Raw genomic sequence first — 27596 nt, forward strand, 5'->3', positions numbered from 1 at the left:
ATGTACCATTTAGGGACAACCCCAAATCAGAAAAAGTTGGGACACTGTAGAAATTGTGAGTAAAAAATGAATGGAATAATTTACAAGTCTCATAAACTTATATTTTATTCACAATAGAATATAGATTACCTATCAAATGTAGAAAGTGACACATTTTGAAATGTCATGCCAAATATTGGCTCATTTTGGATTTCATGAGAGCTACACATTCCAAAAAAAGTTGGGACAGGTAGCAATAAGAGGCCGGAAAAGTTAAATGTACATATAAGGATCAGCTGGAGGAGGACCAATGTTTAGGAATAGGAATGTTGTCCCATTCTTGTGTAAAACAGGCTTCTAGTTGCTCAACTCTCTTAGGTCTTCTTTGTCGGATCTTCCTCTTTATGCGCCAAATGTTTTCTGTGGGTGACAGATCTGGACTGCAGGCTGGCCATTTCAGTATTCAGATCCTTCTTCTACGCAGTCTTGATGTTGTAATTGATGCAGTATACTATGTGGTCTGCAAGGTCTTCCCTGAAAGAGACGACGTCTGAATGGGAGCATATTGTTCTAAAACTTGGATAAACCTTTCAGCATTGATGATGCCTTTCCAGATGTGTAAGCTGCCCATGTTACACGCACTCATGCAACCCTAAACCATCAGAGATGCAGGTTTCTGAAATGAGCGCTTATAAAAACTTGGGATGTCCTTGTCCTCGTTAGTCCGGATGAAATGGCGTCCCAGTTTTCCTAAAAGAACTTCAAATTTGGATTCGTCTGACCACAAAGTTTTCAACTTTGCAAAAGTCAATTTTAAATGAGCCTTGCCCAGAGAAAAAACGGCTGCGCTTCTGGGTCATGTTTACAGGCATGAAAATCCCTCACCTTTCGGCGAAATTCGCCGTTTTGAAGCCAAAAAAGGTGACCCACGTGAATCATGTAGATTCGATGAGAAAACATTTTTGGGGGGATGGGGGGTGCGCGAGTTGTTTGTAGACGCGCCCTTCGCTGTCATCCAACATGTATCCCACACATTAGATTTGTTTGAGTTCATGCTTCGTTGCAAAACCCGACAGGCAGGCAGGCAGGTGACATCAAAGTATCACGAGAGTGAATCAAGAAGCCATAAGGAAGTCTGCTTTCGAACGGCTCTCGCGCTACTGTGATGTCATCCGCATTTCTGTGTTCTTCGTCATACAAGCCTGTTGAAGATGCGTAGAGCGACTGCCTTCGGGACGTAAAGTCAACACAAAACGCTGTAAAACTATTATTGTGGAATTGTAAGGCATCCACCAATTAAAACAACATATCTACACAGACTGACACTGCAAAGTGACCTAAAATATATTTGTTGGAATGGATTGGAACGAATTATGGACGTACTCCTCGCTTGTAAGTCACATGGTCTACGGCTGTAAGTACTTAAATGTAAATATGGTGAAACTGCAAAATATTGCATGAAATGCTGTAATAAGAACATACTGTTACTAATACAGTTAATAAGAAAGTTTACCGTTTACAGTAACATTTAAGCGATTTTAGAGTATTTGAGCGACAAAGATGCTAAAGTGAACAGTTTTCAGTGCGCATACGCGCACAAACTCTAAAGCCCACGCCCAACGCGCGTTTCAAAAATCACGCAAAGCAAACGCATATTATTTGGGCTTGACAGGAGATATACACACAAACTATATTGTAATACCACAGTCTCTGAAAGTATTCTCATAAAAACAGTCATTTATTATAAGTGAGCAGTTGATCATGTGTCAGTGTATAGATCGCTTCTCCGTTGTTAAAGGGACAGTTCGTCTCATAAGAAATGCATATGTTTGAGTCATTATGTTAATCAAACTACAAAAGACAAAAGGAAAATCACTTTTATAGCTTTAAAAAGATCAATTATATTTAATGTATAGAATAAAAACAGTGTTATGTTAATTTGACACTGTTTTTTCTACCTAAAATACTGTTAGATCTTACTTTATTTGTAACTTTGTTCTTTTCTATTTTATATGCTTGTAATGTCTTGATTTGTTCTTATTTTATTTTCCCACATCACTTTTTTGCTTATTTGAAAATTATTCAACCCATGACTCAAAAACCATAATTTAATTCATTTAACCAGTACTATATTGTAAAATTAATTCATTTTAAATTAGATGTAGGCCTTCAGGTCCACCCTATTGCAAGGCCAACTTAAAATTGTATGGCCTTGCGACTGATGGTCAGATAATGGCAAAATAAAAAATTATTGCAGATTTAAAATAGTAAGGGAATGCTACTTGTTACAGCTTTCCACATTTATCAACCCATTTTATTAAACATGGTTTCTGTTAGTTAAATGTTTACATTTTAAATTTGAAAGAACTAAATAATTGAAATAATGGTCATAATGTATTTTTTGCGTATGTTATGGTGTGCATTTTGTTTCTGCGCACATGGAGGGATGTTGCGTTCCTTCCTTCTTTTTTGTCCTTGGCCAATCACATGCCTGAAGAATAAATAAGTTAAGTTACAGCATGTTCCCTAATGAGGCCATAATATTTATTCTGGAGGGGTCCTTGACTTTCACGCACAGAGATTGTTCCAGATTCTCTAAACCTTTGAATGATATTATGCACTGTAGATGATGATAACTTCAATCTCTTCGCAATTTTTCTCTGAGAAACTCAGAAAACTATTTATCGCCGCAGCATTGGGGTAATTGGTGATTCTCTGCCCATCTTGACTTCTGACAGACACTGCCACTCTGACAGGCTTTTTTATACCTAATCATGTTGCCAATTGACCTAATAAGTTGCAAATTAGTCCTTAAGCTGTTCCTTATACGTACATTTAAATTTTCTGGCCTCTTATTGCTACCTGTCCCAACTTTTTTTGGAATGTGTAGCTCTCATGAAATCCAAAATGAGCCAATATTTGGCATGACATTTCAAAATGTCTCACTTTCAACATGTGATATGTTATTTATATTATATTGTAAATAAAATATAAGTTTATGAGATTAGTAAATTATTCCATTCCTTTTTTATTCACAATTTCTACAGCGTCCCAACTTTTTCTGATTTGGGGTTGTACAAATATGTATCTGTGAACTGCCAAAATGTACCTTTGAAGTACTAATATGCTCTCTTTGGGTACAAAGGTGTACCTTTTTGAAAGGGTACTGTCCCAGTGACAACTTTTGTACCTTTATTTCTGAGAGTGTAGACAGAGCAGTCATGTATTGTGCTTATACTGTAAATTCTTTAAACAGAAGCTTATCTTGAAGAATGAATAGGATCACAAGGTCAGTTAGAGGTTTTGACCAGTAAAAGTTTTAATGCAGCTGTTTGCATAATGTAAACGTTAGTCAAAATGTGTGCGGAAGGAAATGCTTGCATGACAGATTAAGACATTTATCATAGTATCAAAGCCTGATATGTCAATAATTATAAACTCATTTTTTCACAGTACAGAAAATCTATTTTATAGACAGAGAGACTATAACTTCTACGGAAAGGATAGTACATTGTGTGCTTTGTCTTCACCTTTGTGATAGATTTTTAGCGGCATCTAGAGGTGAGAGTGTTAATTGCAACCAATGGCTTAGTCCACCACTCACACCTCATTGGCTGAGACAACAAAGTGACCAAACGCGATCTATAGTACAGTTTGTCCATTTAGGGCTACTGTAAAAACATGATGGCACAAAATGGTGACTTCCTTGTTAGGATATTCTGATATTCCTGAAGACCTTGATTAGCTTGTTAAGATGTGTTTCGATCAAGGCTGGTGTTAAATTCTGCAGGAAAGTGGATCTCGAGGTCCATTGTTGAGACCCTTTGATTTAAAGGGACCCACGGTAAATGTAGGCCTAGCTCATTCTAAGGTAATAAAAACAATACAGTTCATTTTGTAAGGTCTTTATTTACCACTGATAATATAGTTATGTATTATATTGCATTTCTGTCAAGAGATCTTTCTAAAAGTTACACAATGCACCTTTAAACTTTAAGGACAATAAAGAAGAGTTTAATACAGAGGCAAATATATGAATAAAAACCAATACAAAATGATTCAGACAGATGATTATTTGTTTCACAGTTGAACCGAAAATCCTTCATCTGTTGTCACTCAGTTTAAAGGGACAGTTCACTCAAAATGAAACTTATGTCCTTTACTTAGTTTCATGTCATGTCCACATGCAACTGAGTACAGATTAGTTTCATTTTTGGGTGAACTATCCTTAACGACACATCAAGCTGACCGTTACACCTTCGACAGTGAATATAGAGTATTGCTCAAAATCTCCGTCCGATTTATTCCTTCATGAGCACACAAGTGAGATGGCTGCAACTTCCCGTCTTTAAGGCCTGTTAGGGAACCAGCAGTAATAAAGCAGCAGAACCGAGAGGAACAGACCATTTAAGAACAATAGAACCAGGAAGGAAGAAAACTGGACTTTCAGCACTTTTAGTTTGCTTATGCGTAGAACTTGCTGTTGTTTATTTTTTGCTGTTGTTTACTATACCTGCAGAGAGAAAAAGGACAGATATGAATATATTCTCACTGCGAGGGTGATGCGTCTATAAATTCACACATGCAACTTCCTACCCACTTTTTGTCAGAGTATGTGAGACACTCCTGCGAGAGGTCATCGCGGCGGTTAGGTGCTCGCTGCAGGTTTGAGTGAGTGTCGTACAGGCAGAAATCATTGCTAAACTCTGCTTGCTTCTTTTGCAATTGTTTCGAGGAGGAGTACAGTTCCTCTTGTGCTTTCTGAAAAAAACAAGTTCATTTCAGTGCATGCAAAACACTTTAAGTCGTTGTTCCGAAGCAGCTTAACAAAAATAACTTTGGATCGTACAAAAATGTTTCTTACCTCCACCTGTTGTATATCAACATACACCAGAAGAGATGCAAGCTCCAGGTTTTCACTAAACCCATTTTTTAAAGGGACAGACCGATACCCTGTAAAATCAATAAGCTCAGTATTTTCGTATCTTAATTTAAAAACGATTCATTTTGTAGTGCACACTACAGCGATGAACATACCTGAGCGAACGCCTCTCACGGGGAAAGTAGCCTGGGCCAGGAAATTGGGGTCAGAGAACATGTCCTCCTCAAAGACCACAAAGCGTAGAAATGTGAGTTCTGGTTCATACACGTTGAAAGTAACTGCCTCTGAAGGCTGATGGTTCGGACCGAGCCATACAGGGTTTAGCCCATTATCATCTATGAAAATAAACACATTAATACAGTAAACATTATGCTCAAGTTAAATGGAAAAACTTTAATATAAATAAAAATATTACTGTTGAACGATCAAATACAAATGTAAATAATAAAAACATTTGTTAATGTCAATAATAAATATTACACTGTCAGATAAGAGGTACAAAACTGTACCTTTTCTGTCGCTGGAGGTACCCTTAAAGGTTCATTTTTGTACCTTTATGGATATACAACATATTAAATTGTACCTTTTGGGGTACACCATTATAACCTAATGACCTACTGTATTGTGTACCTTACGGAACAATCTTGTACCTGTTAAATTTTAGGGGTACAAAACAGTTAAATGTACCTTTAACGGTACACGCTAGATCCTTAAGATACAGTTATGTACCTGAAAAGGTATTATTTTTGGTATACCCCCGTTAGATTGCATACCCAACCATCTCCCTTCAGGCCATTTCTCCTTCGGTTATCCCTGCTCTCACCCACATTATTAACTCATCTCTTTACACTGGTACATTCCCCACAGCTTTTAAAGAGGCCTGGATAACCCCCCGCTGCTGAAGAAACCCACACTTAATCCTGCAATGTTAGGGTGTTTTCACATATGTTGGTGCGCACCGTGGTGCGGCCTCGGAGCGCACCAAAATAAATTGTATCATTTTTCAGTTAGTGCGGTCCGTGTTCACATATTATTATTTTTACTGTACTCGAAATGCCGCACCGTACACCACGTGACAACGGTCACCGCTGTCATTGGTCTTTGACAGCTCTTACCGTCTCATGACCACCCCCACGTTTCCACGACAACCAGCCTGACAGGGAGAGCGTAGCTATCAAGATGTGGAGATAAACGATGCACGTCTTTGCGAAGTTTCTTTGCTTTAACGCGAAATTGCATAGCTGTTCTATTAAAGCCTTTCTCACGAAGCCGTTTGCTAAAAAGCCCGTAATGTCACTATTTGTGTGTGGAGGACAGCTATGCATTTATAAAATCATCAGCTCAAACGTAAAGGAGACAGCGAATCTCTGCAACGGACCAGGTTTGGCTTGTTTGTTGTTAACCCACAATATAACACCCGGCTCATGTCACAACGGAAGCCCAGTGGGTTAAACATGTGGAGAACTTCCTGTATTTGGTTCGGCCCGAGGTCCAGCAGTGTTCACACCACAGGTGGGTCACCCCAGAGTTCGGCGACAGCCGCTCCGAGAACACCTCTTTAGAGCGGTCTCGGAGTGGCCGTTTAGTGCGCACCCGATTGCGGCTCTTGTGTTCACACTGACCCAAACGAACCGTACTCGGAGCGACACGTCATTTGGGCCGAGCTAAACAGTGTATTTGTGAAAACACCCTTAGAAAACTACAGACCAGTTTCTCTTCTTTCCTTTATTGCCAAGACTCTCGATGGATCTATCTGCTGCTTTTGACACTGTCAATCACCACATCCTCCTGTCGGCCCCCAAGGCTATGGGTGTCTCTGAAACAGCGCTATTACGGTTCAAGTCTCACCTCTTAGGCAGGTCATCTAGAGCAGGGGTTTTCAAACCTGTCGTGAAGGACCACCAGAACAGCACACCCTGCATGCCTCCCTCCTGTGACACACCTCATTCAGTTACCTTACACACCCAGTTCAGGTCTTGCAGTTTCTACTAATGAGCTGAAGATTTAAATCAGGTGTGTCAAATGAGGGAGACATGCAAATTGTGCAGTACTAGTGGTCCTCCAGGACAGGTTTGAAAACCCCTGATCTAGAGTATCCTGGTGAGGTGATGTCTCTAAACCCCACAGTCTTAATATCGGGGTACCTCAAGGCTCAGTGCTTGGACCACTGCTCTTTCCAATATACATGACATCCCTGGGTTCTGAATCTGTAATCTGGATGACACACAACTCCACTTGTCATTCCAGCCTGACGATCCCACGGTTTCTGCCCGCATCTCAGCATGAACCTTGCAAAGGTAGAACTGACCCCTACAAATGATTCAGAATGCAACTGCAAGAGTGGTCTTCAATAAGCCAAAGAGGGCGCACATCACTCCTCTCTTTGTCAGGTTATGCAGACTTCCTATAGCAGCTCACATCAATTTCAAGGCTCTGATCCTGGCCTTTAAAACCACCACTGGGTCACCCCCTTACGCTCACTCCCTTATACAAATGTATGTACCCTCTAGATCCAAATGCTCTGCCACTGATTGACGGCTTGTGGTGAAATTCCAAAAGGGTAACAAATCACTATCGCGTACCTTCTCTGGATCTGTTCAACATCTGTGGAATGATCTGCCAGTTGCGACACGATCTGCTGATTTTGTAGCCATCTTTAAGAATTGGCTAAAAAACCATCTCTTCCGCCAACACCTCACTCACTAATACAGAGCTTTATATCTTTTTCTATTTTTCTATCTTCATCTTTTCTGAATTTTTTTTACCCTTGGCCATGTATACTGTGTTAGACTTGATGAGACACTTATATAATTTGCTGTTCTTGTGTTGTTTTGATTGCTTCTATTGTTTACCTCATTTGTAAGTGGCTTTGATCAAAAGCATCTGCTAAATCACTAAATGTAAATGTATAACTGTAAAGTTACCAAACAAAACCCTAGAGTACCATCCCAGCGACAGAAAAAGTACAGTTATGTTCTTAAATTTCTAATGTTCTAGCTCTTTGTATTTTTGTAATTCCTCAAATATCAGTCTTTCTCATCCCCTGTTTTCCCTCTGCTTACGGCAAACAATTGTCTTGAATTTGCTCTCATCTGTTTGGCCGCACAGTTCGATCTCCACAAAAGGGCTGGCGATGCTGCGACCGGGTTTGGGTAGATGCCGAGCTCCTATCACCTGAGCATCACAAAATCATTAACAATCTGTTACATTCAAACTATAAGTCTCTTCTTTAGTATTAACAATTTTTTTAAATGTAGTATTTGTGCAATTTTTTCAAAAATTACCAACAGTTAAAAGGGGCATTCCACTTTTTTTGAAAATATGATACTTTTTCAGCTCCCCTAGAGGTAAACATTTGATTCTTACCGTTTTGGAATCCATTCAGCTGATCTGCGGGTCTGGCGCTAGCACTTTTAGCATAGCATAGCTTCGATATTTTTCCTATTTAAAACTTGACTCTCCTTGGTTTTTTCAATAGCAGGGGACTCTTTTGGGGCGGTGCGTAATATCACTACGCCTGCTGCAGCCTTGTTACAGAAGCAAGGTCCTTGATTATTACGCCAGAATAAGAGTATAGTCCTAGCCATATCGGCCTAGAAAATCGCAACTTTTAATTTTCCATCGGTCTTAGTACACAATGTAACTACAGAAGAGTCAAGTTTTAAATAGGAAAAATATCGAAAACTATTTGGTTATTTTTAGCGCAATGCTAATGGTCTAATCAGATTCAATAGATTGTGCTAAGCTATGCTAAAAGTGCTAGCGCCAAACCCAGACATCAGCTGAATGGATTCCAAAACGGTAAGAATCAAATGTTTAACTCTAGGGGAGCTGGAAAATGAGCATATTTTTTAAAAAAGTGGAACGTCCCTTTAAAGTGGAGTTGTATCATAATGTAAATTTAGCTTTAGTAATGAATCAAACTCTGATGACCATTCTATCTGGGTCACGTGTCTTACCCTAATAGTGATGGTGAATTTAACATTCTTCTTCTCTTGATAAGGGTCAAAATTATCTGCACGCATCAGCTCAGGCTGGAGCACATATCCGGTACCTCCATTCAGACTGAAGAGGGCGCTGTTTAGCTGGGTGTACTTATCTGGGAAGACATAAAAACATAGATTTTACTTGAAAAGCATTATGGGTTATTTTTTTCTGTTCTGTAGCTTGTTGCAAGAACCTCCAACAGTTAAGAAAACCTTTAGTGACAATAATCTTTACAACTAAGTATTTTCTTAACTCAGCAAGTTTTTTTCCTTATTTATCGGTCAACATTTTTTGCTTGGTACTTATCAGCAGTTTGAAAGTTAAGTGCCACCATGTGGCAGCCACACATCCATAGAGGATATGGGTCATAGTTGGAGGAATCCACTCGTTGGCCCTTAGGGTAGATGCGACTCAAGGCCTTGCGATTATATGACAAGAATTGATTTGACTTGCTTCTGGCAGGTGTCTTATTCTCAACAAAGGATCGGACCTCTTTGTAGGTATAATTGTCTGACAGGGAAACAGAATCAGTCAAACATCACAGTTTTATGGAAAGTTTTACCTATTACAGAGATATGTGCCTATGAGATATATGACATTTTTATACATATATTATTATTATATAATTCATTGTGATCTTATATTTGTTTAAAAGTATAAAACCATGTGACTAAAATATTTCTCAAGATCTTAAAAAATATAAAAAAATATTTAAGTTTGAAATTGTTTTTGCTTTTAAAATAAATACAACTTTTGATTTATTTTGGATGCTCGTAGTTACAATATACTTCCAATAGCCATAGTTTTGATGAGTTTACTATTATTCTAAAACGTGAAAAAGATAATGAGTAAGTGTTAAAAGTGTGAGCCTGTACCAAAGCGTTCTTTATCTTTGCTGCGAGGCTGGCAATAAACGACCAATTCAGACATCTCGCTGGCCACCTCTTCCCTGGTCTCGACCTCCCTCGTTTGCTGTTTCTGCAATGGGAATTTACTGTTAACATTTAGAAACTCCAACCTAGACATCACAATATAGCTTTCCTATTTAATTCATGTGATATAACTAAACATTCAGAATGGAAATAATTCCTATGCCCTCTCTGCACCCAACCTTTAAACCCCCGCAAATTTTTCTAATAGTCACAACTGTATTTAGAGCAATGTTATTGATTTTCACTGATTGGATAACCTGATCAACTTGCCTATGAAATCCAGGCAAAAGTCCCCTAATGTACAGTAATTGTAACATTAGGAGCATCAAAGTTGGATTTCACATTGATTTCAATCTCTGACATAAATATTAAGGTTATATTTTCACACAATTTTTTCATTATAATTTTAAATGGGTCACAAATGGGACATAAGATTTCTATTCTATTTATCATTCTATTTTGACATCTGTTTTCTTGCTGCTGAAAAAATAAATATTCTGGGGGCTCTGACCATAGGGTGAGTTTGGGGAGGACTTTGCCCCCCAGGTCACAGCCAATTATCATTTTGTCTGAATTATTAATGAAATCAAAATATGTGAATTTATATTTTAGATGTATAATCTTAATATTTTAATAGGAAGACTGAGTACCCTAACTGTGGGTTCACACCAGCCGCGTTTGAGGCATCTACCGTGTCTAGTTTGCCGCTTAAACATTTTGAGTTCACCAGCTTCATTCACACGCGAAAGCCGCACGTGAAATTCGAGTCATCGAGACATTCAGGTTAAAATTTGCATCGTGGGAGGGGATTCTGCAACTCCGCTTGCTTCCTGTAATTACGTCACTACTAGTGCAAGCTCCTGATTGGTTAATGTGGCGCGTTTTTCCGCCAAAGTTCACATTTTTCAACTCGTGCGTTTCCCGCAGCAACGCTCAATTCACGCGAACTAGAGGCGGAATCGCGTCTACCGCGCCGCGCTACACACCTTATTCACATGGCGAGACCTCCAGACGCGCGTCAACGCGTCTTCACATTGACTTAACACTGAAATCACTCGGGCTTGACGCCTCTACAGTGGCTGGTGTGAACGCAGCATTAGGCTAAAATAGATTTAATTCATTTAAACTATATTTACAACTAGGGGTGTAACGATTAATCGTGCAAATGCGCATTTTCTCAATGAATGAATTTGAATGAATTACGGTGAAATCCCGGCACATCCGAACGCCAGGGGGCGCTCTCATGCAGAAACTCCCTTTGTTCTACACAAGAAGTAGCATTACAAACGCTATTCCAGGAAATGTCTACACAGGAATATTTATACGCTGTTCTTCAAATTGGTTCATGATAATTAAGAATATTTTGAATGATTTTGTTTAAAAAAAAAGTGTTGCTTTTTTAAATGCACATTATAAACGACTCCGACTCATAATGATTTTAGATTGATAAGGACTTCCTACTGACCAAATGCCGTAATACAGGCACAAGCTGTGCATAAAACAAAGAATCGCAGCCTTGCGATTCAGAATCGATTTCAGACAGGCATTTTTAATGAGGACCGCGATTGAATCGTGATTGAATCGTTACATCCCTATTTACAACCATAAAGCAGCTAATCTCAAAGTATTGCAGTACCCTTGTTTGCCAAGGGGTGCCCCCCAAGCACAAACCCGAAACTTTGCTTATAGCTCAGAAAAAGTATGTAAGTTACTGTGTTAATGTAAGGCGGACCTGAAATACTCGGTTTTCTTCTCTCTGCGTGATGTCCCAGGCCACCTGATACCATTCGTACAGCTCCTCAGTGGTCTCAGTGGCTAAATCAAACGGCATCATATCCTCTTTATTTTCCTTATACTGCAGCGTCACAACCACGGGCTTGCCATATTTGGCTGAGCGAACTGGAAACAATGAAATGAATTAATATAAAAACATCACTAAAAACTAAACAAAACCTATCGCTTAGATGATAAATCTTCTTACCTACAGTACACTTTGAAATGTCCACGACCCCTTTACATAAGTCTCTTAATGGATTCTCCTCGTCTGTCTGAAAGAGAAACTCTGTTCTTAAACACGTTCCATGTTAAATGTAGATATATTGTAAAGGATTGCAAATGACTTACAAGCATAATTTGTCCTCCTCAAATATACTACAACAACCTACAAAGTGCAGTGTTTGTAAAACACCCAAGTTCCTAAAGAGGTATATATGGTTTACCTGGTAGCTGGCATCAGAAGAATCGGACACTTCCTCTACATAATTTGAGGGGAAATATTGCTGCATTTTCCCACCATAGTCTCCTTTCCACCTGTAGGGATGTTTCTTTATTTAGTGTCACATTGATGTCATTAGATCCAAACAAGTGTTTTTATGATTGTGGATTATTAATGTTGAATTATACTGGATATAATCTCACCATCCATTGGCTTCCTTGGTTACATTATGAATTAATGCACCCTTGTTAAAGCTGAGTTCATCTGGCCGCATGGCCCTGTAGTCATAGAGGGCCTTCACTGTGCTCTGTGGCTAAAATATAACACTAAATACATCAATATTATCACAATCGTAAGCAAACCACACAATATCTCAGAGGTTTCTGAAGTAATTTCTCTTTATAAGAGATTTGTGAATTATGTTTGCCACGGACATCTAAAAAGAACATGAACAGTGCAGCAGGTGACATAAACATGACATTGCTGTTGTAGTCTGTGTTAATTTCCTCTTCAGACGATCAGCTTCCTTTGTGAGCAAAAAAGATAGCCCGTGCTTCCTCCTCAGCCTACAATAGATGACCTCATATGCATGCAGTTAACATGAAGAAGCTTTGTTAGCATTCAAGTGCTTACCAGCGATGGCTCAATCTCATTGGCCTCCACGTACTGTTTAGAATCATAAAGTGAACCAGATACTTGTATCTGAAAGGAAAAAACAAAATATATTACAGCCTTTTTCTGTAAAAGTTAGACAAAAATGGTAATTTAAATATTAGCTCTTATATATACAGTTATGGCTTTCAATATTATTACATTAGAGATTTTCTAATGTTTAAAATTTAATTCCCTGGGGTTTGAGTAATTTGCTAAATTTAGAATTTTTAAACCATGCATTTTTTGTGTAAGCTCACCCTAGCATTTAAAGGTAAAATTTATAATTACTGACGTTAAGACTGCTTCTTAAGAATGAGTCTGACTAACTAGCAATTAGTTAGGGCTAATCAGTCTTATCATTTAGATTTAAATTAGACCAATCTACCTTTCTATTTAACATAACAAAACAGTTAAGATCTGTCTTGAAGAAAAAAATTAATGAATAACTTTAAAGGTTTATGCAACCGGCCACACTGGTTTCACAGACAAGGCTTAGCTTAAGCCAGCACTACTCCTTAGTTAAATTAAGATGTTTAAAGGGATAGTTCACTTAAAAATTAAAATTCTGTCATCATTTTCTCATCCTCATGTTGTTCTAAACCTGTATGAATTTCTTTTTTCTGATGAACACAAAAGAAGATATTTTGAGAAATGATGGTAAACACACAGCATATAGTGTCCATTGACTTTCATTGTAGGAAAAAAATATTGTGATATTGTGATAAATGATAAAGAAAATATTTTGATAAATGATTGTAAGCACATAGTTGGTACCCATTAAATTCCATCATATTTTTTTATTCCTACTATGGAAGTCTATGGTAACGTTCTGCTGTGTGTTTACCATCATTTCTCAAAATATCTTCTTCATCAGAAAAAAGAAAAAAATACAGGTTTAGAACAACATGAGAATGAGTAAATGATGACAGAATTTTCATTTTAAAGTAAACTATCCCTTTAAGCATATTTTAAAAACAAGCCTTAGATAAAGACGTTACTGGTGTGTATCTTAAGACAAATCAATGGCACTGGCTTATTTTAAGATTTGTCAGTGCAAGTTAATTTCAATTGAGACCAGTGGCAAGGCTACATAAGGGCCAGGGTGGCACTGACCCACTCAGATTGACGGCTGGCCCACCCAGTCAAAAGGGAAATAAAATATTTTTGTGGAAAAGCAGAAGAAATCACACATAATTATGATAATCTCTTTAATAATAATAATCACTTAAATACGCATCATTCAGAAATAAACTACTATTTATATTAAAAAATTATAATTTGCATGTGTTTTTAAACCTACAATTTGAGCGCAAGATGTTAAGGACTTGCGAGGTGTCATGAAACATTTTGATACTAAAAGTAAAGGCTATTAAAATAATAAGATACAGTTATAAACATCTCTTCATGTACTATTTTGCACATGATTTCAAATGACATCATAAAAATCTATTTTGTTGTTTTTCCACTTTTAAGGGGAAAATGTTCATTACCGCAACGTGTCCATGACTGGATTTGGGTTCTTTGACATGGAAATATTTATAATTAAAAAATCTAAAAAATCAAAAGCTTCAGTGCATGTTATACTATAAAAATTAACAGTAAATAAACATGTGGTGTTTGGTGATCATTGGTAAATGAAGAGACAATAATAAAAAATATAAATGTGTCCAAGACCAATTTTCTCATCCTCCGCAACAATTTTCAATCATTGTTTAAGCCCTCAATTAACTAACATTTTCAAAAAAATTGTTGGAAGGGACATAATTGACTGTGACACTCAAGATGGCTACCAAGGAAGCAGTTATTATTTTTTCTCTCCAGATAAAAAGTAAAAATTTAGTTTGTCATAGTACCTAGACAACTTTTTGGTTCTCATTACCGAAACATGAGTTTGTAAATGCATATATTTAATGTAATATCATGTTGCGGCAATGATAATTTGTAAATAATTCTATATAAAATATTTTTTAAATCCTCTAGTTCATAAGAAGAAATCTTATATGTGCAAACAAAAAAATGGGCTTCAAGGGCTTTTTAAAAATTCTGATGCTGGACACCTTCTAAATATGGATTTCATGAGAATCACCCAGATGCACAAACACACTCAAATGGACACACAGTCATAAGCGCACACACAGAGATGCGCATTTCAAAAAGCATGCAAGCACAGAATGTCTATGCGCTTGACAGGACACATATGTGCAAAATTATCTCAAAATACCACAATCCTGGCAAGTATTCTCATAAAACAGTCAGTTATTTATTAAAGTGAAAGTAAACAGTTCATAAAGAAATCAGAAGTGTGTGTCAGTAGATAAAAGAAAAATGTAAAAAAATTAAATATACTTAATTTATAGAATGAAGAAGACAATTCTGTTATTCATTTCATTCTATTTCTGTTTCTAAATATTACTGTTATACTTTATTTGTAGGCTAACTTTGTTCTTTTCTATTGTCATATGATAATAAGTTGCTGATCTGTTCTTATTTCATTTTCCTTATTTCCCTTTTATGCTAATCCAAAAATATATCGATTCCTGACCCTGAAACCACTACTATATTGTAAAATGATGTAATTTGAGAGTTGGCATAGAGGTCCACCCTATTCACAGAGGTCCACCCAGTTTAAAATTTCTAACTCGCCACTGGTTGAGACCGCTCAAACATGTGTCTAGCCTTAAGCCTTGTCTGGGAAACCAGGGGTAAATGTGTTACTTGGAATACAAAGACCAAGTTTGGTATTGGTTAGTACGAAACTGTTGCATATATTTTGTTTGTGTTGCTTACGTTTGATTGGAAAAGAGATTAAGATTGCTACTACTGATGTCAACATGCAACTGTAATGTGCAAACTGTGGCCCTAACAAAGGAAGTGGTGTGAATTCCTTTGAAGAATATATTGTATGCAGACAACAAAGTTTTGTACAATAACTGCCCTCGGTTTCTTAGTATTGTCTGCAGTTGAGAACATTTGAAAAGTGATTATTTTTCTTAGTTTCTAAGATGGTCACATCCTCGATAGAGAAGAAATTTGTGCTTATTCGTAGAGATGATAGTTTTTGATCATGCAATCATTAAAACAACAAATAAGCACTTACAAAATATCACCTGTTCTTACCGAACTAAAGCGGTCCACTAGTTCAGGTGTCACAGGATAACGCAACTTGATTTTTCGATAAAGGGGCTTCTTATGGAAATACTCCACCAGTTCCACCAGGCTCTCGAACTCGCTGGAGGTGCCCAACACGTACAAAGAGCCCTCTCTGTGTATCCGACAGTGCTTCACCATCCCTTCACCTCTGCATTTTACCATAAAAACACACAAATACATTAGATCACCATGGACTAACAAATTTAGAGGACACTGGCAGTATCTTTTTTTTTTAAATCATAAAATGTACAATTTAGGTACAGCTATGTATCCCTGAGGTACTAATACAACATATTTAGGTGCAAAGATGTACTTTTTAAAAAGGATAGGGACCATTTTAACTGTTTTACTCAGTCTAGACAGCTTAAGGTGGATTTACCAGCAAGGTGAATGTTAGCAGACCGTAAATAGGGTGTTAAATAATTGTGGTTTAGTGGTTTTGACAACAGGCTAAGCAAACACAACTAATGAAGAGGAGAAAGATGAAGAGCAGCACCTGAAGGTGATGGCATATGAATCTGAATCTTCTCTCTGTCTGATGAGAAAGGCTCCATCGCGAGGGATTCTTATCAGATAGTCTTCCGCCTCACCTCGACTCAAGTTACTGTAAAACCATCTAAAGATGAAAAAGCCACAACTGCAATTGTTTGCGAGAACTAGCACAGAAGCCTAAAGTTTGACCACGTGGTCTTCTACAGCCCTGCTGGCCGGGATGTGGTAAAAATTTGGTTTCTGTATAAGAGCGTCAACAAACCCTTCCTGCAGGTGCTGGTCTGGTCGTGGCACAAATTCAGTGAGACGCAGATTGAAATCCTGACAGCGGAGAAGGTTTTCTCTGTAATACTGGATGAGCGCATACACACTGGGGAAGTGAAGGTTATCAGTCAGGAAATAAACCGGGTGACCTCCGTCTGCACAGGAGCGAATTCGGCAATGCTGAACTCGTCCACTGCGCCTATGAAAAAAGCAAAGTGCATTCATTTACTTTAATCTTTTTTTTGCCAAAAGAGGTGTTAAACGTCACAAATACTAATCATGTAGGTCATTGGTTCTTCAAACATTCTGGCAGGAATTGAGAACCACTGATGTAGGTCATTCCTGTTAAGCAATACATTTTGAAGTTGCAATGTGGGACTTTTAGAAGGAACTCTCGACAGAAATACAAAATAATATACGTAGCTTTACCATCAATGGTGTGTAAAGTCCCTACAAAAAATGAAATGTATTGTTTTTATTGCCATTTTTATCTACATACACCGCAGGTCTACTTACATGGAAGTTGCCGCCATGGAACTACAGCCCTAAACGGACAAACTGTTCTAAAGAGAGCACGTTTCATCCCTACGTTGTCTCGTACGATGACATGTTTGACCTATGGCATATACCATAGCTTCTCATTGCGTTTCGAAATTGAGGTTTGTTGCAATTTGCAATCTCACTGCGGCCTAGTCCACACGGACACGGGTATTTTTATAACCGTGAGTTTTTTCACGCGGTTCGCCGTTCGTCCACACGAAACCGCAGTATCAGGGCGCTGAAACCGAGCATATTTGAAAACCCCGGCCAGGGTGAGCTTTTTAAGAAACCCCGGTTACAGTGGTGTCCTGTAGATAGTAAAACCGGGGGTTTTTTTTGTCTTGCGACGTCAGAGTGTGCGCCGTTATCTACTGTGTTTGACGTCAAGATTGTGCGCCGCGACTGCTTTGTTGATGATTCTGTGCAATAGACCCTTTTACTGTTTGTACACAATGATGACGTGGCAGCGTATGCGCGCGCATTTAGGCAACAGAAGTATTGTAAGAATCAACAGTGAAGCAACACAAACAGTAAGTTATTTTAAAAAAGTTGACTTTATCAACATTTTCAACACAGCTACCAGATCCGTGTACTATAGTGGAGTGGATAGAAGATATCTATATATATTTGTGCAACCAAACGCAACAACCAGACAATTTGATGCTGGGAAACCGTTTTAATAAAGTTGCTACCACGTTAGAACCAATGGGGAATAACACTACTTCCGTTGCCCAAATGCGTGCGCAGGCTATTTGATCACGTGAGCTGTAAAAGGGTCTATGGCGGACGTATTTTGCTAATAATAACTGTGCCAACAGGGCTTCTAACATGTATACAGATAGATGCTCAGTTATCTCACTATATTGCGGAACACGATTTGGGTTATATCCCCGCCTGCTGGTGTGGCATGCTCTTAACAGCGCTTGATAGCGTGCTTTTGCTTTATCGTGTGGATGGATATTTAATTTAAACCGAGCATGTGTGGACGGGATTTTTTTTTAGGGAAAACTCCGGTTATAAATATACCCGTGTCCGTGTGGATTAGGCCGCTAGATACCACAAAAAAACACTAATCTATATAAATGACTGGATTGCGCATAGAACACTTACGTAACAGTGTGAGGTGAAGCCAGCGCAGAGTTCGAGCGGCCATCTTGGTATACCTATCCGGCAGAGGGCGTCATTGACTTCCATTAAAAATCATGATCTAAATTTACCCGCTTTACAGCGTATCAGTCACACAAGGTTAATTTTAGGATATGTGTACGTAAATTAACTGTTAATTCTGGTGTTATTTGCAATGTTTATGTTTTAATCGGGCAGGATAATGGATTTATAAAAAACCGTTAAGGTGAGTGTGTCTGCTGCGTTCTGTTAATGACACGGGTATAAATAAAGTTTTTTTTGACATGCAGCGTTATTTCTCTAAATAAGTTTAGGTAACTTGTAATTTTAGATAACATAATTACAAAATCACCAAATTATTGCATACACATACGGTACAAAGCATGATTATTTATTTAGATTTCAGAATGAGCACGTTAGTCATTAATAATATGTTGCGGTCGGCCGCTGATCTGATACTGCAATGAAGATGAATGTATAATAACTGATTAAAAAGTTAAATGTACAACTTTCAGTAAATAACTATGTACATGCAAGGACGTTTGTGTTGTAATAATGTACAGGGTAACTTCAGATATAAAAATGGAGACTAGTAAAGTGATGTTTTATCATTGAAATCTGATAACGTCCATTGATTTGATAGAATGTTTGGGTATACCAATATGGCGACGCGGTGGCTTCACAATTGTGAAGTCATGCACAATCCAGTCATTTATATAGATCAGTGCAAAAAACCCACATTACACCTTTAATGAATGCAAATGAAAATTAAAATGCTTGAATTGTAATTTAAAAAAGAACCGCTACTGTAAAACGTTTACATTAAATTATTATATGTGTAGCAGACACTTTAATCCAAAGCGACTTAAAACATGGTATACCAGACTTTACTAACTCAAATCTGTTCAAGCTCAGGCACCTGAGTTTTTCATAATCATTTAATTATTGAGTAAAGAGCTGTTGGTTTTTTATTTTACTTTAAAAGTATCATTGGATTTGGGACCAATTAATATGTAGACATTACCAGAACGAGAGGGTGCAATCATTGACAAACGTGTCGCTCTCTCGCACCAAAAACGTTCCGTCCACTCCCCCCGTTTCAGCACAATATTCCTGCAGCAACCTCTCAGCTGTCTGTCTGCCCTCGGACATCCTGCCGTGAAACCAGGGCTCTGACTGATGAAGTTCAGTGCTGCTCTGTAATGACTAAAGATGGATCACACGTCTTAAAATACACATCTTATCTGTTTCATTTACTGTATTGCTCTGAAATGACTGTGATTCACCTTTCCTGTGTCCTCCTCTAGTTCATTCTCCTCTGCGTAATATAACATCTTATTCTCGATCACACAGTAGTGCTTATACCATCTCTGCACACAATCATATTTACACAGAAATAATAATCACATAAGGCAACGGTAGTTAAATGAAACATGGCAGAGATGTTTAGCAGACTTTGGCACCTCGTCTATTGGGTCCCAGATGAAAAGTTCCCCCTGCTTATCTCCTTTACTTAAATCTTTTTTGGCAAGGGTCTCATTAATATTCAGCCTTTTGTGCTGTAGAAAAAGTGAGAAGCAAATCAGATTACCTGTACCTGTGTTACATTAAAAGTTTGGTGGGGTTTATCTGTTTTTGTACCTTGATGATGATCTTGCCCTTTAGTTGTGTTGGTGAGGGAAGCTGTTCGGCTTCTGGTTCCAGTGGCTCAGTCAAGAGTTTGTCTTGGAAAACATCCTTGAACCACTGGGCCATCATTTTCTGCTGCTTGACATCGCAGTGTTCCTCTATGGACAGGACCACAGGATAGTCTGCCGAACATCAGAATAATTATATTAAACAATTACATATAATATTATGCAGAAAATAAGTGAAAAACTTGGAAAGTCATGTGACCACATTATCAGTAGGGAGAAATAATCAATTTCGCAATAGGAAAATGAAGCCTTACATTAAGATTTTTGCACTGCAACATAATTTTTTATTAAAAATAGGATTTTATTATATTACTGTGTTGTGCTAAAGAGTAAAACTAAATAATTGCATTACAAACTTTTTTTTTTTAATTAAAACTAACAAAAATTACAGTAATGTAAGGATTAAAAGCATCATAAGACACATTCATTTTTGTTGGCATTACAATAATAATAAAATAATGATAATGATGTAAAAAAAAAATCGTAATGTAAAGTAATAAAATAAAATATAATTTATTTTCTTAAAGCAAAATATAATTTCATATTTATTTTGATTTTGGGATATGTAATGCACATGTGTTATTGAAAGGTTTCGTAAGATTTGCCCATTTATTATAAATGTGTCAGTGTGTGTGTGTGTGTGTGTGTGTGTGTGTGTGTGTGTGTGTGTGTGTGTGTGTGTGTGTGTGTGTGTGTGTGTGTGTGTTATATTTGAGGACTAACTCTGATGTTGCAAAAGCATGATCGTTGATGGCCTTCACCACATCTTTAAACTTTATCTTTGAGGTCATGGTCCGACCATGGTATATGACAGGTTCGTCTGGACCACTCCAACAGTCCACTAGATATATAAAAATAACAATATTATTAGATTAGATTTAACTGGGGCCCGTACCATGAAAATGGTTAAACAAACTCAGGGTTACAGGATTAGTTTCAGGTTGACAAAACCAAGCCAATGTGCAGGCCTTGTTGGTAAAAGCTATTTTCATGGTACCCAAAACCCAGGATTTGCACAAACTAATCCTAAACAAAGCTGGCTAACCAACTAAACCAGCTTCATGGTATAGGCCCCTGGTCAAAAGAAGAAACTGTTAAAGGGACACTCCACTTTTTTTGAAAAAGAAATGCGATTTTTCAGCTCCCCTAGAGTTAAACATTTGATTCTTATCAGATTCAATTGATTGAGCTATGCTAAAAATATCAAAAAGCTTTGGTTATTTTAAGTGCGATGCTAATGGTCTAATCCAGTGGTTTTCAAACTGGGGGTCGGGGCCCCCAGGGGGGACGCGAGATGGTGCCAGAGGGGCCCCAGTTTTATGACATTTTATGAAATACATTAATTTATCATGATTTCTGTGTAATTAAACCTAAAAAAAAAAAACAAGGCTACTAACCAAAAGCACTACTTTTTTGTATAATTTAATGTTTTTTTAATTAAAATGTTGAGTTTTAGAAACAGTTTTTTGTCACAAATTTTCTTTGGGGGGCCACGAAGGAATGCCCCGTACACAAGGGGGGCCGCACGCTGAAATAGTTTGGGAACCACTGGTCTAATCAGATTCGATGGATTGTGCTAAGCTATGCTAAAAGTGGTACCGCCAGACCCAGAGATCAGCTGAATGGATTCCAAACTGGTAAGAATCAAATGTTTAACTCTAGGGGAGCTGGAAAATTAGCATATTTTCAAAAAAAGTGGAGTGTCCTTTTAAACACATGTACTAGTTTAACAGAAGGTTAAAGAATTGACAGAGAGACACATATATGGTTCACTAACACTCAATGCAGCGGCAACCCAGTCTCAGACAGCGTACATAGGCTTCTGTTGATGACTCACTGCGCAGTTGATCTCCAGTCAAATATCTGTGAACAAAAATAAAGCACATGAAGTAACACAGGAAGTCCATCATCAAGAGGAGGAGCCATGTGGGTGTCATAAGCATGCATGATTAACAACAGTACTAACGTGTTGTGTGATGAGTTGATCCAGTAGTGAGACAGAGGGTTGTTCATATCCAGTGGATTTATCTCGGAGTACTTCTCATCCCAAATAGAGTTTTCTTTAGAGAAGAGAAAGCCGAGGAACTAGAAAGAAAGAAAGAAGTTTAAACTTGTCACCTATGAACAAAACTTAAATAGTTATATTTATAATCTGTACCTCTTCAACAGTAAATGCTGGATCATTGGTCTTCCTCATGGTATCGTCTATAAAGATGGTCATCAAGTCTCGCACCTGATTCAGATTGTTGGCCCAAGTCTCCTTCAAAGTTAATGTACACAACAGAATGAACAAAAGGATTGAAGGTACTGGTTTAGGTATAGATCAGTAAGTATACCGTAGATATAAACAGATCAGTCAGTCTTACTCTTTGTTCATATAAAAGAAATCTTTGAAAATCGCAGAGTTGAACAGGCTGATCCGAGGTACTGCAGAGAAATACAGAAAATATAAAAAATAGGCGATTGACATGACCTCACGACATATCAGTGATTCTCAACTAGTTTAGCATCAGGAACTTTAGCTTTATGTCTCTAAGATACGTGTGGCAAGTAAGCTTGAGTTGCAGTTTATGGTTGTATCTTGATTGTACTTTTATGGTTTTTCAATGGTTTTCGAGGAAAAGGGGACATCACAAAACCTTATCAAACCGAAACAAAGAACAATTTCTTACCCCATGATGAAAGCACATGACTCCTTTTTAAACTCTTCTAGTATCTAACAAAAAGACAAACAACATATGCTTAGAATGATATAAACATAAAGAACCCTAAATTTAACCCTAAATGTTGTACTTTAATTCAACTAAACAATAGAGCAACACAACACTCACCATCTTTTGGTTGTCAAATATCAACAGATTGTAGAATTTGTGAAACTGCTCAAAATCCAGAACATCTTTCTTTGCTCCCACCGCCGAAAATTATATTATTATTATTATGTGGAGTCATTACCAACACATGTTTGTCAAAACTAGTAAAACTTGAAAAAGAATGTGATTACAGCCAGAAATTTTCAAAAAATTTCACTGTTCATACCGAAAATTTGTCCTTCAGAAAACGTCCACAGGGTGCTTTAAAGTTCATCTTAGGCAAAAGCGACTTGAGCTCTCTCATAGAGATACTGTTGGAGACAGCATAAAAGAGCAGTAATAGCGTGAGGCAGAGCGTACAATGAATGTCCTTTGATTTAAGACAAGAAAAAAGTGCAAATGAAAGAACCTGTTTTTCTTTGTCTGGTCAACAGAGTACATCTGCTTCCGCAGCCAACTACGGTAAAAGGAAACGGTGAATTAAACAAACCCGCTGTAAAATTTGTGTACGGTTTACAGATACAACACTAGCTGTGTGCATACCTCTCTATAATCTCTGGTGTGTTAGCTGCCAATGTCTCCTGTCTGAGTAACTCGAGTCCTATCAGCCAGTTTTCCGCATCCTCCACTGAATCAGCTGGAGAACAATAAATACCATCACAGCATAAGTAAAGTTTTTCCTAACCAATTACAGCCAGAAGCAGATGCATCATACACAAACGGAGGGACAATGTGCTTTTCTGATTTCGAGTCAAGACACTAGCTGCATCTTTCATTATCTACACTCAAAAAATGATTCATTAAATTTACTAAATTTTTTTAAGGTAAGTGGTTGCAATCAATTTATTTAAGCTACATTTAAACAAAAAAAGCAAAAAAAAGAAAATAAAAAACATTTTTTAAATGTAGCTTAAATAAATTGATTGCAACCACTTAATTGAGTAAGTTAAATGAATAATTTTTTTTTCAGTGTACCCTACCTCATGTAATTTCAAAAACTCCTTTTACTTTTTTGCTTTGGTTTCAAACTTCAAACAGCAAACCTACTTAATAGTATATGATAGTATTTAATATTATATGAACATGGACAACCCTAGAATAATAATACATTTTTGACACTGCACCTATTTTTGTACATCATACACTGAAAAAAATAATTCACTCAATTTACTCAATTTTTAAGGTAAGTGGTCGCAATCAATTTATTTAAGCTACATTCAGACAAAAAAAAATTGAAAAAAAACTTTTGTTTAAATGTAGCTTAAATAAATTGATTACAACCACTTGAATGAATCATTTCTTTCAGTGCATTTGTATTGCATTCTTCATTCTGTATACGACTGCAGTGTGCGGGCCAAGTTTCTCACTCATCTTTTACGGATTTAGTGAAAGGACGACAAAATGATTTGATCGGACTGAGTACAGTTAAATACATACCTCCCAAACTGAGAGTGTTTAAAACAAACTGAGAGCCGTAGAATATGGTAAAACACGTGTTTGGGTCTGTATTTCTGTCCTTGCTGTCCTTGAATCGGTCAAAGTCCTTGGAGTTTTTCCCCGGTCGCACTTCCCGAATCTCAGACAGATCCACTGCAAAAACAACCCACAACCGATGTTCGTGTCAAAAGAAATTGTAGATCAAAGATTAAGTGTTTTAAGAAAAGAAAGTGTGGCTAAGGGTTGTTCACACATATTATTTAGGGAGTAGAAACCAAAAAGAAAAACTGGCCGTTAGAAATGTGTAAAAGATATCGGTTGTGATGATAATACAGACTCCCAAAATTACTAAATACTCCATATCTGTTATATGCATACTGTATGGCCACATTTGAAACGGTTAATAAAATCACAACTTAAAGAGGTAGTTAACCGAAAAATGTATTTTCTGTCATCATATATTCACCCTCAAATAGTCCTAAACTTGTATAACCTTCTTTGTTTTGCTGAATACAAAAGAAGATATTTTGAAGAATGTTTGTAAGCAGATCTGCACTGAGAAAAAAATTATTCATTCAATTTAGTACATTTTTTTGAGGTGGGTGGTCGCAGTCAATTTATTTAAGCTACATTTTAAAAAAAACTTTTGTTTAAATGTGGCTTAAATAAATTGATTGCAACCGCTTGCCTTGGAATATTGAGTAAATTGAATGAATAATTTTTTCAGTGTGGGACACATTAGAAAATAATATGGAAGTGAATGGTGCCCCAGATCTGTTTGGTTATTTAACATTTCAAAATAACTTTATTTGTGTTCAGCAGAACAAAGAATTGTTTTACAGGTTTGAAACAACTTGAGGGTAAATGATGACAGAATTTTTCTAAACTATCCCTTTAACTATTAAGTTCCTGTAACTTAACAGGTTGTGCGTGGTAATGCCAAGGTCATGGGTTCGATTGGAACGCAGATACAGATAAAACATATAGGCTGGCTTTAAAGCGCTGCACGTCACTTTTGGGTATCTCCTGAATGCATAAAAGTTGTATCATTTAAAGACATTTAAAGATTCGGCACTCACACACTCCTTCTGTTTTGTCAGCCGTGCGCATCCATGCCACCTGTCTGGTTTCCATGATGACATGAACCGTAAGCCTCTCCATCTTCTGTCTGTACACTGTCATCACGATCCCCATCTCCAAATCTCGCTTTATCAAGCTCTTCTTGCACTCTGTCAGCTCTCCCTGCTGACCGCGGCCCGCCATTGTTGCCTTTGGCCAAACACTGACAAATACAGACAGTCGTAATTTTGATTTTTGACATCGGTGGGGACGTAAATAAAATCTTAATCTAAGGTGTCATATTTATTAAGGTTACACATGTCCAAAACAACAAATATAGATTATGCCTATTTTTTAAGCCAATGAAAATTCTGAACGAATAGATTTCCTCCCAACCTGCTCCAGCAGAAAAAATATAAGACTTATTTAAAAGGCATTACAAAAAAGCACAAAACTACTGTAGGTATAATTTATCACGCTCTTGGTCATAAAGCAACTTACATTAGATACACTACATGCAGTATTAGGGAGACGTGTGGATTCTTGTATGGTGAGATATCATTTCCCTAGAAATTATTAATGTAGAAAGTAATCCATGTACTTTAAATGACTATTTAAAAAAGAAAAATCACAGATTATATGATGGCTTGCGGAGAAGACTGTGACAATAGTTATACAGCAGGTTCTCGTTCATGCATCCTCCGACGGCCGAATTATTAACACCTACAGTAAAATGCCACCAGCATTTATGTGTGACTAAACAGTGCGCCTTTCATTGCTTTATTTTAGAGATGTCAGTTTTCCAAACTGTTGAACCGTGGCAAGCAAAACAGTATGTTTCATGTCTTGTTCCCTGTGCGAGACAATATTTGCATTGCAAATGAGCAAGTCTGGTACTGTATGGCTTAGCGGTCCCTAAGAGCCAAAGCAAGTCCCTTTTCACAAGTAATACATTAACCCAGAAAACTCAATATGGTTTCAGTCCAGAAACCTTTGTACACTATCCAACACCTACCTCTTCCATTTTAAACTCTCTGTGTTAAAGAAACAGTAAGAAGAGTCTTCCTATATCATGACAATGTTGTGGCACTTTAATACAAGCATCAGTATCAAATTTCTTATTAACAGTATTACATAGCAAAATCAATACAGTTTGGACTTAATGTAGAAATGAATGCGAGATAAAAGAGACAATATACTTCTTATAAACTATTCTACAATGTAAGGCAATGACTAGCTTTGTCTTTATTATTGTAGTAGCATATTACAAGTATAGTGTTAATAATAGCGGAAGATACACCTGCTCTTTCATAATATACTTTTTTTACCAATAGCAGAACAAATACTAGCGTGCAGATTGCTTACATGTTTCAAGTAACGGTTTTACTCAATAAACAGCTTTGCAAACGTTTTTTAAAACTCTTTATGTCTTAATCTGTCCTTAGTACCAATTCCTATAAGTTAACCAATCAAATGTATATATGTGTACATAAATAGCTATGTTGACCGAATAGTTTAGCTAGTCGTTCCAGTTAAATAAAATGAACTTACCCAAGATTAGAGAAATAGATTAATGGAAATATCGAAAACCAACTGTAAACAAACTAACTTTCATGTTAAGACGTTAAAAAGTACTTCAGCATTTGGAAAATATATATGAACGGTCTAGCAACAATGTGGTCAGTTCCTCTATTCGCACAACACAAGGAAGTGAGGACTACATTATAAGAATAAAACAATCCGGAAGCAAACTGATCTATGCAAAATCCCCAGGGAACAGAGGGCGACAGGGTGCACAAAACGGTACAAACGGTGTCGGAAGTAAAATGTGCCAAAAGCGAAACATTTCGGCGCAAGAGAAACTTTATTTGATTGTTTGAATGATAGTTGCCGCACTGATCAAAGGCGCACGCTGTCATTGTGACATCATGCGTTTCTTATACGGCTACATTGCAGTATGTCAACTAGTGCGGTTCTTATACTAGTCAAACTAGATGCTTTAATATAAAGCCGCTTTTTATGTGTAAATTACAGTAGTACTGTTTTTATAAACAAGAGTTTGAGATGATATGAAAATGAAAGCACCTGTTGTTTGAGGCTAGGAGATGGCTGTCACAAGTCGTCCAAAAAAATTAGTCACGAAATGATTTGACATTTCTTCAAAAGTAGGAAAAGAGAAACGATTTCGGACGGACACGCATTTTAAGTCCGTAATGGCCATGTTGCGTTTAACCTCCTGCTTTTCATATCCACCGTCACTTTCGAGTGATTTGCATTCAAAAAAAGTTGACTGACAAGAACAAGCTGTCGGGTTACCTATTGTATGTTATCAAAACAAAACATAGCCTAACAGAGTCACACATGTACATTCTG

The 27596-nt window shown here is 37.3% G+C and overlaps 1 protein-coding gene across 3 annotated transcripts; it reads right to left on the reverse strand.

The window, feature by feature from the left end:
- Positions 1-3868: 3868 nt before the first annotated feature.
- On the reverse strand, positions 3869-27556 carry LOC129419762 (1-phosphatidylinositol 4,5-bisphosphate phosphodiesterase gamma-2). Of its 3 annotated transcripts, XM_073853692.1 has the most exons (34): positions 26775-27098; positions 25725-25789; positions 25244-25446; positions 24165-24317; positions 23271-23364; positions 23137-23184; positions 22953-23038; positions 22749-22831; positions 22590-22633; positions 22284-22344; positions 22076-22177; positions 21884-22002; positions 21695-21780; positions 20641-20758; positions 19862-20030; positions 19684-19779; positions 19507-19590; positions 19245-19426; positions 16554-16754; positions 16296-16415; positions 15767-15947; positions 12629-12697; positions 12199-12308; positions 12000-12090; positions 11762-11828; positions 11513-11679; positions 9724-9826; positions 9147-9358; positions 8821-8952; positions 7924-8035; positions 5017-5196; positions 4844-4932; positions 4580-4740; positions 3869-4492 (listed from the first exon to the last, which is right to left on the reverse strand). In XM_073853692.1, exons 3-34 carry the CDS (start codon positions 25425-25427, stop codon positions 4444-4446), a joined length of 3753 nt encoding a protein of 1250 aa, XP_073709793.1. In that variant the 5' UTR covers positions 25428-25446; positions 25725-25789; positions 26775-27098; the 3' UTR covers positions 3869-4443. The 3 variants fall into 3 exon arrangements, with proteins under 3 accessions (XP_073709793.1, XP_073709794.1, XP_073709792.1); XM_073853693.1 differs by lacking the exons at positions 25725-25789; positions 26775-27098 and adding an exon at positions 27309-27556; XM_073853691.1 differs by lacking the exon at positions 25725-25789 and having other exon boundaries at positions 26775-27097.
- Positions 27557-27596: the final 40 nt, after the last annotated feature.

This window comes from Misgurnus anguillicaudatus, chromosome 15, assembly GCF_027580225.2.
Source record: "Misgurnus anguillicaudatus chromosome 15, ASM2758022v2, whole genome shotgun sequence".
Lineage (NCBI taxonomy): Eukaryota > Metazoa > Chordata > Actinopteri > Cypriniformes > Cobitidae > Misgurnus > Misgurnus anguillicaudatus.